The following is a 14947-nucleotide window of genomic DNA, read 5'->3' as shown; positions in this document are numbered from 1 at the left end:
GTGACAAACTTAAGATGAAAGTGTCCATTTTTTCCAATTTTCCAAAAAAATATTTTATATAAAACTTTAAGTAACCTGAGGCATTAAACGTCCAAAATAGACCAAAAAATATTTTACGGCAATGGGACAATAGGGCTATTTTCTGTTCTATTTTAGCAAATTTTCCATAATTTATTGTATATACTTTCACTATTTTAATCTGAAATTCCAGTATCCAAATTATAGAACTAGGGTGTATTGAATCTGAAATTTGAAGTGATTTGATTTTTGATGAGTTTTCAAATGATTGTAGGAAAATATGAGAATTTGGTTTGATTTTTGTTAAATAACTCTAGAATCCCATATAAAACCATGAGATTTGGATTTTTATTTTTATAACTAAAGAATTACTCTCAAACACTCTAGAAACACTTAAAGCACTTTAAAATCTCTAACTTAAATTTTGTTCAATAACAGTGGATTTCGGAGTGTATTATAAAATAACAAGTTCAATAACACTGGATTTCAAAGTATTTTTTTAAATCCATGTTTGAATAACATTGGATTTGTCATTTTAATACAAATCACTTCAAACTCCAAATTGAATACACCTAACTCTTTTAAACTTTTAAGAAATTTTTGTAATTTTGTATTTCTGTAAGAAAATTAGAGAACATATTGGGCTTTTTTGTCAACATAAAATTCACTCTAGAATCCTATATAAAACCATGAGATTTGAATTTTTATTTTTATAATTAAAGAACTCCTCTCAAACACTCTAGAAACACTTAAATTACTTTAAAATATCTAACTTAAATTTTGTTCAATAACAGTAGATTTCAGAGTGTATTATAAAATAACAAGTTCAATAACACTGGATTTCAAAGTATTTTTTTAAATCCATGTTTGAATAACATTGGATTTGTCATTTTAATACAAATCACCTCAGACTCCAAATTGAATACACCCTCCTGACTCTTTTAATCTTTTAAGAGATTTTTGTAATTTTGTATTTCTGTAAGAAAATTAGAGAACATATTGGGCTTTTTCGTCAACATAAAATTCACTTTCCTGAAAAGAAAATCCTATTGTTTGACCAAAACTAAAACCTATTAGCGAAATTGCTTTTACAAACGTTATAAACCTCTCTCTCTCTATGTCTATGTCTCTCTCTCTCTCTCCAAATTTGAATTACGATGGAGTTCAGATACAGAGCCATCGACATCGATCGGCCACCTCCTGTGAAAGACACGGCCCCATCTCAGTCTCTGAATCCAAACTATTCCTTCTTCTCGGTACTACCAATCCCAATCCCAGGTTTCCTCCTTCTCATCTCTCTTGTTATGATTTGATTGGCTTAACATTTTTCAAAATGAGATTGTACGTAGAATACGTTCACTATACAGTTTTCGTAACTTAATTGAAGTCCCGCGACATCTCTTGTTGATGTTTTCATGTAACTGACTCTGAAACATGATGATTGATTGTGGCCATAATAATGCTCACGAAGCACCAAAATTTTGATTAAAAAATTCAAGGCATAAATTTTTTTTAGTGTACTGGTTAAATACATAGGTCACGGCCTGCTCTGACATTATATCACGTCTTATGTCTCGAATTTAACATTTGTTCAAACTCTTTTTTTTTGTTTTGTCTGTATTCTTAGGATGGAACATAATACCAGGATGGGACTATGTTCAACGAGAGATTGAGAAGGAGCAAATCCGTCGTGAGATCATTGCAGCTGAAACTGCGAGAAGAAAAGAGCTTATAGCTGAGGTTGCACAGGAGATGGCCATCGAGAGAGAAATGGCGATTAAATGTATGGCAGAGAAGGAGGATAAGATAGCTATGTGGATCACTCAAAGGAAGCTTCCACATCAGAAACACAACAACAACTTTTCTAAACTGAAGCGTACTTACAGTGATCCTGCCATCTACACAAGGCCCAACAGTCTAGTTACATCACCAATGAAGCAAATGCCTCCACTACAGCAAATGCTTGAGGCTACAGCAGCTAAGGAAACGCCAGTTTTGGAGTCTAACAAGGACAAGTTGATTATATTGGTAATTGTTTTTTCATATATACATGTATATTATATATTTATTTATTTTTGGTAAAAAAATGATTTCACCTCTTTGTCTAAAATCCAAACAATGTAAATAGTCTCTCCCAACAAGAATTGAATCTGAGTGGCCGAGTACCTGCTAAACCCTTCTTTACCACTAGACTAACAGTTTGTTCTTTTTCATATTTAGATAGGGAATAAGAAGTCTTTGTTTCTCATATGTTTTTCTCTTTGATTCCTGTGTTGCAGGATAGGCCTGATCCTATCGGAGGGGATGCTAAAACTCGTCTTGGAAGAGCTAAGCGTAAGGCAAAGGATGTTGAGGGAGGTTTGAACGAACCTTCTAAAAGGAAGAGGCTGTTTAAGTTTTGGTGCGACCTTTGTAGTGTTGGGGCCTGTAATGAAACAGTCATGAGGAATCATGCGTTAGGAAAAAAACATAAAGCTGCTATTAAAAAGCAGCCTGAGAAGACGGCTGCTTCAACCTCCGTCATCATAGCTCCTGCTTCCCTTGCAGCTCCACAATCAGAAGCTGTTACAGTAGTGGCAAATACTCAGCTTCAGAAAGTGGAGGAAGTGGCGGCGAAAGAAACTGGAAAGAAGATAGAAGGTGAGAAGAAAAAGTCGGTAATGGTTCGGTGCGAAGCTTGTAACATTGTGACGTATTCTGAGAATGTGATGGAGACTCATAAGCTTGGGAAAAAACACAAGGCTATGCTTAAGAAACATTATTCTGAGCAGTTGCTGGAGATTCACAGGCTTGAGAAAAGAGCATCTACAGTCACAGTGAAATCTTTAGATGCTGATCCAAGCGAGGAAGAATCAATGGTTCATTTCTTGGAAAAAGCCTCTAGCTAGCTGATTTAGCTACCAATATCATTACAGTTCCAGTGACATAGAAGGTTATATATATGGAATCAGAGATTTAAATTTCATTTAGCTATGAAGAAAGTGTTTCTTTTTTTTAATGTATTTTTTTAGTTATATTTGGAATCTTGAAATAGAGAAACCAATGCCATTAGAGAGACTTGAATATGTGTGTTGAATGGGAATCATGATCCCCCAATATTTTGCTCCAGTTCCCAACGCAGCTATGTAACAAAAAGCATCCACAAGATCAATAGATCATGTTATGGGCGAGGAGAAAATATGTCAAAGGCTATTTTTACACCAATGCCTACTAAATGGACACTGTAGATGGGATGATCAACTTTGCAACGTGTATGTTGCAATCAATAAAAGGAAGGCAGTACACACATAAAAGGAGATATTTGTAGGGGTTGCGTTTGCTAGATTTCATGCATGTTCTAAGTGTTTCGCTTTTTGTTTTGACATCAGGCGGTTTTTTCTTTACTCAAATTTTGAGATAGCCTGAAAAACCAGATCAAAGCAGAATAACCAATAAAACAAAGCTTTCTATAAATTATCTAGCCAATCTACTGCTGAATTACTCGCCCAAAGAATATAGGAGATAAAGAAATTTTAGAAATCCTCTCTCAGGCTTGAAATTTCTTTCAATTCCATTGAAAAACTTTGTCATCCACCTGGATCATGAATCCCAGATATCACCTTCCAGCAATCTGTTTCAAAATTCTTACAGTGGAATGTGGTAGCATATTCTTAGTCGTCCATATAAGAGCTTTAACTTTTACATGTAGAGGCGATAATCAACCCCACTGGTTCTTAGTTCATAAAAGTTGTGTTCCCCAGTAGAATCTTTCCATATCCATCTACATCTAAAAAAGTGTATCATGATGCCAAGAACCATCCACCATATAAATATTGCACAACATTAAGACTTGTATATGATGTGATCCCTGTTGTGCATCAGATGAATCAGACTAAAACGAATAACTTAATCTGAACTTAATCTGCATATTTTAAAAAAAGAAGAAGAAAAATTATTAGTTTGCGGAAAATAAACGAAAAAAACAAAAGTTACTTTTTGGTCTCTTCATAAGATCATGTACAATGGTTTCAACACTCATTTCACAACACCCTATTTTTTTCTTTTAAACATTACACATCGATCATTTTCTCTTTCATTCATCTAATTTATTCAACACCTTCTTCGTTTTTAACTTCTACAATGGTTTGTTTATAAAAATTCAACACTATACCCCACCATTTTTAATTCATACTTTTATCTTTATAATATAATAACTATATATTAATAATAATTTTGATTCTAATTAACTTAAAAACTAAAATAATGTAACTTTTAATAAGAAGAATTATGAATTTTAAAAAGGTTATTATTAGGATTTATTTAACAAAAAAGGTTTAAAACACTAAAATAGTTAATTATATAAAAAATAATGTTTTTCTGTGTCCAAATGAAATGAGAGTAGTCTCTATTTATAGATTGTAAAAAGTTATGAATTTTGTTATAATATTTATTATTTAAAAGTAAAAATATTATATAATAAATGAGTTTTAGTTATTGGGTGAAAATAAAAATAAAATAAATCTACCCAACATTTATATCTAATCAATTTACGTCAAGTGGCAAAACTGACCCACATAAAATTTTATCAACATGTTGAAATTTTCCAACGGATGTTGAATCTACATAGATAAAAACAATATTTCAACACCCTCATTGCAGGTATTCAACGGTTGAAACCCACTTTCAACACCTCCATTGTAGGTGGTCTAAGTCTTATTTTCAGGAAATCGTCCAACAAAGTCAAATGCAATTTCTTGGCAATAAAACAGTAACAGACATTAGATTTAAATCCCAATCAACAGAAAGCAAGCATCAGACTAAAGGTTATAACTGTTGGTGAGTACGTATAATTTTCAGTGATGAATTATTAAAATATTTGGTGATAAACCATTGCGACTGTTAATGATTGTATTTTTGATGATAGATCATTGCAATTTTTTGAGTTAACCAACTTTGCAACCTTTAGTCTTCTGCATAAGGAGTTGTGGGTCTTGACAAATCACAACGAGAAAACCAAAATAATCACAAATAGACTAGAAAAAAGAGTGATCCTTTGTTAAAAGATCATCAAAGATCTTTGAAGAAACACATATAAATACGAAAAACTCTTTTTATCATTCATGTACTTTAGTGTTAGCTTAAAAATTTTATTTAAAAAACTGATAACATTCTAGAGTATTTATATTTCAATACCACCTTGACTTCAAAAATACTATTTAAGAATCTAATAAAAGCCATTAGTAATTCCAAAATGATAAATCCATAATTTACCAATTTAGCTAATTTGCGTTAGTTTAATATAATAAGTGTTGGTGTTAATTTATAAAATCTCTCCCAGAAATTCAAGGGAATATTATAAATGAGAAGGAAAAATCAATATAAGTCAACATATATTTATTATGATATCCCATTTCTTCGATATTTTTCTCAGAAAAACAAAGTAGTTACATAGATATATAAAATAGTCATTGTTTTTGTTACCGACATAAAACTAGTAATTATTTTAAAAAGGTACAAAATAGTAATTATAATACTATCTTTTTTAATAGGAAAAGATATTAAAATGTCATGGAAAAATAATTGCAATTTATTTAAGAAGTGGTTGGAAATAATTAAATATCATGTGACAATTTGTAGGAAGAGACCTTAAAAGATGAAGACGCACTTGTATGCAATATTTTTTCAGTCAAAAATATAACAGCAACATTAAGTTTTATATAAATATATATTAAAATAATTTTAAATATATATTCTAATTATCAATATCAAATTTGATTATTTATATAATTTGATTATTTATCAGGTATCGAGTAGAGTTGATTGTTGATGATTTTTAATATTTATAAATAAAAAGATAGTTGCATGCAAGATAATATTGTAGTACATGTATTTTGCAATTGTAAAACAGTTTTTATAAAAGGTTATTTTCTAAAGTATGGCATATTTGTTTTCATAAAATGAGTTCATGTGCTATATCGCATGGACTCTTTATCTTGTATTAGTAATAACATATGTCAATGATATATCTTTCATGAAAACCAAAAGTTTAAGAATATGTATCACTCTGTATCTTTTAAGTCTACTTGTTTTATATGTCAATAAATTATCTTGTATTGAAAATCTGATATAGATCTTTAAAAATATAAAATTTATTGGAGAAACAATAAAAAGATCACCACTTAATTAATTTGTATTTACTTTCAAATTGAGAACCTGGTAATATTTTAATATATATATAAGGATTAATGAATCCAGTAGATATTGAAAGTAATAATTTATTGGCTAATTGGTAATATTCCATTACATTTCTAGAAGATCATGTTCTTAATAATATCTTTCTTGCATGTTTCAACCCAAATCTTGTCCGCGTCCTTCCAACTCTATATAAAAGAAAACCCATTTAGTTCTAAACCATAACGGCCAATCTTTTTTCTCATCCGAAGAAAAAAATATATTTAAGAGAAGAAGAAGAAGAAATGGCGTCTTTGAATCCTGTTTTCTTTCTAGTATTCCTCCTATTGACAACGTTCTACCACCTTGGTGAGGGCCGTGCGCCCCATACATTTCTTGTGGGAGGATCAGACGACGGATGGAAAGTTCCAGAATCATCCAACAAGACTCGACTCATCCATTGGGCTGAGACCCAAAGATTCCTAGTAGGAGACAGTCTCGGTACAGATCTCATCTTTCTTTAAATTTTGTTTATCTTATGTAACGAAATGGATCTAGGGTTAATAGCGATTATTAATCATAACTATTACGGTTTTTTATAAGAAATATTTTATGTTATATATTGATTTTGTGGTTCACACTATAGTCTATAGTTTCATGATGATTTATTAGTCGATATAAACTAATTAAATATAATTATATACCACGAATACCAATTCAGACTTGTATTAACATTATTTTTGCATGCGACAGAGTTTAACTACGATAACAAGACAGATTCGGTGTTACAAGTGACAAAAGAAAACTACGAAAAGTGCATTACAAAAGAGGCTTCGAAAACATATACTGCGACACAAACCATCCTGAAACTTAATGACTCAGGTCCACACTACTTCATCAGTGGAGATCAAGGTAATTGCGCTAACGGTGAAAAATTGATCGTGGTGGTTCAGTCACCTGATCACCCGCCCATGCCCAAGCCCGTACCCCCCACTGCTCCACCAACTCCTTCAAAACCTCCTACTTCACCGGCACCTCCTACTTCACCGGCACCTCCTACTTCACCAGCACCTCCTACTTCACCGGCACCAACTCCGGCCAACAACACTGCCGTTGGGTTGGTTGCTGGAAGTGGCATCTTCTGGACCTTTATTGCTGTCATTGGGCTCGCTTGGGCTTAAGCCTCTATATTAGAAGATGATCTTTATTATGCGACCAAATCTATGTTCTAGAGAATAATGATTATCGAGAAAACGGTCATTTAAATACCGAACTCACACCAATTTGCAAAAACAAATACAGACTTTTCGTTAATTAAAAAAATCATACTTACATTGACCAAGCCAAACTAGATACACTTATGGTCAACTTTATTAATCGTCAAATCTCCGTTTATAGTTCACGGTGTCATATACGTCCTCGTTTAATAAAAAGGAATAACTTTCCAAAATCCCCTAGTCGATACTCTTTGAACCCTAACCTCCAATTGAATTCACATCTTCTTCTCTTCTCTGCGGAAATAGAATGTTTGATTTTCACATCTTCTTCTGCTTTTCTTCTTCTTCTACTCTTCTCCTTTGTTACTTTTAAAGGCTATAATTGAGTGACGAACTTGAGTTTGATTCCATTTGGAAAACCAAGCTTGCCGTCAAAGTGTGTTTGTAGGGAGTAAAGTATCTATTAACATTAGGATTTCATTTGATAAGAGCATTTATTTAAGTGGGTGGAGGTATCATTACTTGAAGAGGTTGAAGATTCAGTTCCAATACTTGAGAACATTCTGTCTGACAATGTGAAAGAAGAGGCTGATTGCTTGAATAAGGTGGCTGAGGAGTTGAAAGAGGATGTAATTTTGAAAAAGTTTGAGATGAGGAAGTGGAAACTCATTACTTAAATAAGTTGCGGATTCGTTTGTTTTATGTTTGTTGTGATTGTAATAGTCTGTCTCATGTTTCTACTAAGCTCTTGATTGTCTCATTTGTAAGCATTTTTTATTAAACTCTTGTATCCTTATCTCATGTGTAAGACTATTAATCTATGTTTGTTGTTGAGCTCTTGTATCTTTAACGTCCTCTGGTTTTTAACTGTCTTTGTGTTATGAAAGAAGAATTAGACACTAATCCCAAATACCAAAAAAGTTTACCAAAAAACAAAAAGTATATCTAACAAAATTTAGGAACAAAATAAAGACAACATAAGTTCTGCCGTGACCCAGTCCACAACAAGTAACAGACAAAAAAACAACGACAAAATGAAGCAACATATGCATCATACGACCATCTTCTGAGCCAACTTGTGATCCACTTTGTGAGAATTGTCTCCTCCATCATTCTTGCAACATCTCGAAAGTGTGATGATAAAACTTTTCACAAGCTTCTTCTTCAATTCTTACGCCATTGTTCTAATTCTCTTCTTCTTCTTCTTCTTCTTCTTCTTCTTCTTCTTCTTCTTCTTCTTCTTCTTCTTCTTCTTCCTTTTCCTTCAACTTCATTGTTTCTTCTTCGATCTCATCAGCAAGATCATCAACAGTAGAATTATCATCGAGTATAGGTTCACAATCGTCTCCACCATCGTTTTGAATTGTAGTAGATCATGTTTCATCACCTTCAACAAAGGTCGAGGCTCAGGTTCTCTAGTTCTACCTCGACGTAAAGCTCGTTCTGCCTCATCGTATAAGGAAAAAAACTGATTTGCAGTGAAGAGATGTTAAGAAGGGAGAACGAGTATGGGTTTGGGGATTTTTAGTTCTCTATTCTAATTAAAAAACGACATCATATTAATAGCCGTAAACGGAGTTTTGACGATTTAGAAAGTTGACCAATGATAGTATCTATTTCGGCCTGGTCAATATAAGTTCATGATTTTTCAGGTTAATGAAAAGTCTATATTTATTTTGGTAAATTTGTGCAAGTTCGGTATTTAAACGACCGTTTTCTCAATGATTATCTGAATTTATGCCATATCTGACATTTACCAATAATTAATTTGCAACGTTTTTCCTCTTGTCAACAAATTTAATTTTAATACATACTGTATCAATTATTTTCCTAGCAATGATTAATCATCTTGGTACCTAAATATATCATATAAGTTATTTAACTAACAAAAATATACGATTGATCATGGCTTGGTTGTTTATAAAACGCTTTTTCCTACATATGTAAAACGCTATCACTTGGTTATTTTCATTCAAATACTAAAAGAAGAATATATTGTCACCAAAATTTTACATTTCTGATATTTAATCATATGATTGTATATGCACAAGTTTAAAATATGTTGATCATTTTATTTTTCCGTACAAATGTATTATATAATTAAATAATTTTGACTTTTGTTGCAGTAATCCATAGTTAAATTAATTACTTTTAGTTTAGCAATTTTATATAAATTAAATATTATAAGAAGTTTTATTTTTATTTTTAAAACTAAAAGTGGATCAACATTTATTTACAATATTAATTTAACTAATTATTTAAACAATAAAATGATAGTTGTCGCAAACATTATGATATTAGAAAGAAAATAGTTGCCACTAGTCACTTGTGATAGAGCTATATTGATGTAGCTTACCAGAGTTTTCATTTTCATAGGATAGCGAACATCAGCACCATGCAGTGGCGGGTCTGAGGGGAAACATTACAAGCATCCGCTTCCAGCCCACAAAAAGTATTCGCATAAATCAATTTTTTCAAAAAAAAATTATCTACAAAATTTATAAAAGTAACCAATTTTTTTAAAATTGCTTGTGGTCTTTTTCATTTCATAACATGTCTTTAAATCCCAAAATAATAGTGCAACTCCACCGAGATTGGTTGTATATGTCATCCACACAGATATCGATGAGTTGATCTATATTTTGAAAATTGACAAAGAAATACACTGATGAGTAGATCAATGGAATTTCTCGAAAAGCCGGAGGAAACCATAGTTACTAAATTTATCTTTTTCGATAAATGTAAAGACGAAACTAAAATTATAACTAGGGACTAGCCTTTGATCAACTTGATTGTTCTTTTTTGTGTTGTTGATTGTTACAATAATTTTAAGATTTGAATATCTTTTCAATGTGTTTAGTTTCTAAACTTTCCAAGTTATGGTTTTTATACGTTTTCTGCAATCCGTAAAGTTTCTAAACTTTCTAAATATTAAAAAAGTCCTAGCAAAAAAATGCAAAATGTTATTATTTTTAGTATATTTTATAGTTTTATTAAATTTAAAGACGGTTATTTTGATCTGAAACATGTATAAAAAGGTAAATTTGATTTTATGTATATTTAAAAATTGGTCCAAATAACAAAAAAATATATCAAAACAACATCGTTTTAGTTTGTTAACGGTTGACTAATTTCTGTTAAAGTCAATGTTAATTTATGTACATTTTAAGAAGTTCTGATACTTTTTTGAATTATAATTGAGTTGAGTTCGTATTTCTGATTGACTATTTGTTTGGGGTATATTTGGTACAATCGAAATTGGCACATCAGCGGAAAGGAGCGAAGTTAAGGAACAATTAGAAGATGAAATAAGGCCCCTTTAGGAAGATATTCTGGCCCATGAAGGACCCATTTTATACATCATTTCGGTCAGAGCATAGTGATATCCCGAATAGGACAAATGAAGAGAAGACAGCATGGTGGACCCGACCCGGACAGCAACAAGAACAAAGTCAGTAATCTTACAACTCTTTTTCTCTATGCTTTCTTCATCGCCGTCAGATTCGACTGTAAGTTATATCTTCTTCTTCTTCTTCTTGTTCTACATGTTCCTCCCAGAAAGATCTCAATTGCTGAAAACTGTCCGAATGATCTTTGATTGAAGTACTTTTTTGTCTAGATTAGGGGATTCATGAGTTGAAGGAATCTTAGAGAAGAGCATGTTTGATTGTGGCACAAATGGAGTCAAATCTCAAGTAATCAGTGGCCATCGTGAGAAGTTCGTCAGGTATATATAGCTAACCATCTTTTTGTTTGTTTCTATTCATGAACCTAAAAGCAGTTTCTTGATTTTCTTGATCAGGTTAGAGAGTATGGACTCAAGGTACTCTCAGAGCTCCGATAATACAGGCCTAAACAAATGCACATTAAACATACAAGCGCCCAAACGTTTCGCTCAAGGAAGCAAAACATCGTCCGAATCTTTCAAGAAAGGTTTCAGAAAAGGCTCCGAGGGTCTTTGGTCCATAGGAAGATCCATAGGACTCGGCGTTTCGCGCGCAGTCTTTCCAGAGGATCTCAAGGTATCAGAGAAGAAGATATTCGATCCTCAGGACAAGTTCCTCTTGCTCTGCAACAAGCTCTTCGTTGCTTCCTGCATTCTAGCTGTTTCAGTGGACCCGCTCTTCTTGTACCTTCCGTTTATAAACGATAAAGCGAAGTGCATCGGTATAGACAGGAAGCTGGCGATTGTAGCGACGACGCTGAGGACGGTTATAGATTCTTTTTACCTCTTTCACATGGCTTTAAGGTTTAGAACGGCGTACGTTGCTCCTTCTTCGCGGGTTTTTGGGAGAGGGGAGCTTGTGATTGATCCTAAACAGATAGCTAAGCGGTATCTGCAGCAGTACTTCATCATTGATTTGCTTTCTGTGCTTCCTCTTCCGCAGGTATAACAACAGATTATATAATCTCTTAATTTACTTTGTTTGGTGTTTACTTTTTCTACATCTTTTTCAGATTACAGTTTGGAGATTCTTATACACTTCTAAGGGTGCTAATGTTCTGGGGACGAAGCAGGCACTTCGGTATATAGTGTTAGTTCAATACATTCCGCGTTTTCTTAGGATGTATCCTTTAAGTTCAGAGCTGAAGAGAACAGCAGGAGTGTTCGCTGAAACTGCTTGGGCTGGTGCAGCTTACTACTTGCTACTCTACATGCTTGCAAGTCATGTCAGTAACATTTCTTTTATCCTTTTGTTACCATTGTTTTGTTTCTTAAGTGTATGTGGTTGCAGATTGTTGGGGCTTTGTGGTACTTGCTTGCCTTAGAACGCAACAACGACTGCTGGAGTAAGGCTTGCGTCAAGAAAGACAACTGCACCAGAAACTTTTTGTTTTGCGGTAACCAAAACATGGAAGGTTATTCTGCTTGGTACACTGCTAAAAGTTCGGTTCTTCAGGAAAAGTGCCCTGTCAATGTCACTGAAGGGGAAGAGCCTCCTTTTGATTTTGGAATCTACTCGAGAGCTCTCTCCTCTGGCATTGTCTCGTCTAAGCAGTTTGTCTCAAAGTACTTCTTCTGTTTGTGGTGGGGATTACAGAATCTTAGGTAATGATGAGAAGACAAACAAATAAACAAACCCATTCAGCTTTTGAGTCTATTGTTAGTAATCACTGTGTTGTCAAAAATGCAGTACACTTGGTCAAGGGCTTGAGACTAGCACTTACCCTGGAGAGGTTATATTCTCCATAGCACTTGCTATTGCTGGACTCCTACTCTTTGCCCTTCTCATTGGTAACATGCAGGTACTAAAAACAACAAGAGCTTGTTCGGTTATTATGTATTATGAAGAAACAATGTTCTAGAAATCATCGTTAGGTGGTAACTAAACACTTTGTAGAGAACTAGCGACTAAGCGGATGATTCGGGGCCTAGGCAAGATCCATGCGTTAACGAATTATTGATTTATTATATATATTTTTTACATTTATATAAGATTTTAGCTTTTGAATTTAATTATAAAATTGTTTTGATGTATTATCAAAATTAGATATACAAACCCCAAAAAATAGAAAAAATTGTGAATTTGTGCCAACATTATTGCTCTTAACAGATTCAGATTTAGATCGATTTAAACATATTTTAACCCATTTATAATAGTTTAAACTCATTTGAGTCGTATAAATTGGATTTTAAGAAAATCAACCAAAGTGCCGCCTTAGGTGGGTGTCTAGGTGTCCTCTAAGCCTATTTAGAACCATGTGAAGAAACATGTAATGATGTTGGTGTTTCTGTGGACAGACTTATCTTCAATCGCTTACTATCCGGTTAGAAGAAATGCGAGTCAAAAGACGCGATTCAGAACAGTGGATGCATCACCGAATGCTTCCACCAGAACTGCGAGAACGTGTCAGAAGATATGACCAGTACAAGTGGTTAGAGACGCGTGGAGTTGATGAAGAGAACATTGTCTCCAACCTCCCAAAGGATCTAAGAAGAGACATCAAACGTCATCTCTGTCTAGCCTTAGTCCGAAGAGTAAGTCTCCTCTCTCTTATCAACTCACTCCATTTGAAACATCTTGTTTGAAAACTGAACGTCTCTTAGGTTCCATTGTTTGAAAACATGGATGAGAGGCTGCTAGATGCAATCTGCATGAGGCTCAAGCCGTGTCTATACACTGAGAAGTCTTTCTTGGTGCGTGAGGGAGATCCTGTGAACGAGATGCTCTTCATAATCCGTGGTCGGCTCGAGAGTGTCACCACTGACGGTGGGAGAAGCGGATTCTACAACCGTAGTTTACTTAAAGAAGGAGACTTCTGCGGGGACGAGCTTTTGACATGGGCGCTTGATCCCAAATCAGGCTCTAACTTACCGTCCTCGACGAGAACCGTCAAGGCCTTGACAGAAGTAGAAGCCTTCGCTTTGATAGCTGATGAGCTTAAGTTTGTGGCCAGCCAGTTCAGGAGGTTACATAGCAGACAAGTGCAGCACACTTTTAGATTCTATTCACAGCAGTGGAGGACTTGGGCCGCTTGCTTTATCCAAGCTGCGTGGAGACGGTACACAAAGAGGAAGAAACTGGAACAACTTAGAAAAGAAGAGGAAGAAGAGGAGGAGACTGCTGCGAGGCTTATTGCAGGAGGTAGTCCTTATAGCATCAGAGCGACGTTCTTGGCTTCAAAATTTGCTGCCAATGCGCTTCGTAGTGTTCACAAGAACCGGATTAGGAAGTCTAATTTGGCACCACCGTCAACTAAAGAGCTGGTGAAGTTTCAGAAACCTCCAGAACCAGATTTCTCTGCTGATTGCTGAAGAAGATCTTTGGCTTTATATTGATACTATTCTTCTTCTTTTTTTTTTACTTGTACACAATATCTAAGAACACGTCAACTTAAAAGATTAGTTTTTCTGTTATAGAAAAATACTTAGTTGGGTGTTTTATAAGTGTTTGTTAACACCCAAATACTGTAATATAAAGAATAATATGTTATTTGCCTTTTTCTTTTTTTAATTAAGACATGTGAATTATATTCCACAGAAATTGTTTTTGAAAGTTATTTATCCAATGACAAAGTTGAGGTGGTGTATTTTTAATGCAAATGCAGATTGAACTTTGGTAGATATACTTCCACCAAATCATTTTATTCCAATATACTTTCACCAAATCATTATTCACCTCATTTTTTTTTAATATATGGCATATATGCTAATAATAATTATTATGTTTATTTAACCTATTCAGTCGGGGAAAAAAAACATTTCACTTGATCCAGTTCACTTGAATGATTCAATTTTTTGTAATAAAAAGTTACAGGTGTGAGTTTCTCAGGAAAATTAAAACTGCATGTCTCCCCTTGTCTCTTCAACAAATTCTTTAACTTTTAAATTTTGAAGAACTGAAAAGTGATACTTCATTGAAATTTCAATATTCAAAACCTCTATTTACTGTTCATTTAGTTACTATAATAATATAACTTGCATGTAATTCTACTAATCTCGATTTGTGTTTTGGAACTGCCATTCTCGTCTCTTAACAACCATCCAATACCACAAGTTTCAGAGTCTACATGCCATAAAAGTATCTACAATGCACTCCAGTTTATCTACTGTAAGAGGG

General features: G+C 33.7%; 3 protein-coding genes across 3 annotated transcripts; all 3 read left to right on the top strand.

The window, feature by feature from the left end:
• On the top strand, positions 1–3134 carry LOC106449898. Its single transcript, XM_013891563.3, has 3 exons — positions 1–1296; positions 1646–2046; positions 2298–3134. The coding sequence occupies exons 1-3, from the start codon at positions 1176–1178 to the stop codon at positions 2904–2906; spliced, it is 1131 nt and encodes a 376-aa protein (XP_013747017.2). The 5' UTR covers positions 1–1175; the 3' UTR covers positions 2907–3134.
• A 3114-nt stretch (positions 3135–6248) lies between these two features.
• LOC106449897 (early nodulin-like protein 3) lies at positions 6249–8219 on the top strand. Its single transcript, XM_013891561.3, has 2 exons — positions 6249–6669; positions 6922–8219. The coding sequence occupies exons 1-2, from the start codon at positions 6474–6476 to the stop codon at positions 7347–7349; spliced, it is 624 nt and encodes a 207-aa protein (XP_013747015.1). The 5' UTR covers positions 6249–6473; the 3' UTR covers positions 7350–8219.
• Positions 8220–10885: 2666 nt separating this feature from the next.
• On the top strand, positions 10886–14363 carry LOC106446622 (probable cyclic nucleotide-gated ion channel 6). Its single transcript, XM_013888397.3, has 7 exons — positions 10886–11112; positions 11188–11773; positions 11844–12056; positions 12122–12435; positions 12521–12632; positions 13129–13365; positions 13435–14363. The coding sequence occupies exons 1-7, from the start codon at positions 11045–11047 to the stop codon at positions 14140–14142; spliced, it is 2238 nt and encodes a 745-aa protein (XP_013743851.2). The 5' UTR covers positions 10886–11044; the 3' UTR covers positions 14143–14363.
• The last annotated feature ends 584 nt before the right edge of the window (positions 14364–14947 follow it).

The sequence above is a fragment of the Brassica napus genome, chromosome C4 (genome assembly GCF_020379485.1).
Source record: "Brassica napus cultivar Da-Ae chromosome C4, Da-Ae, whole genome shotgun sequence".
Lineage (NCBI taxonomy): Eukaryota > Viridiplantae > Streptophyta > Magnoliopsida > Brassicales > Brassicaceae > Brassica > Brassica napus.
This window is presented reverse-complemented; position numbering and strand designations above follow the sequence as displayed.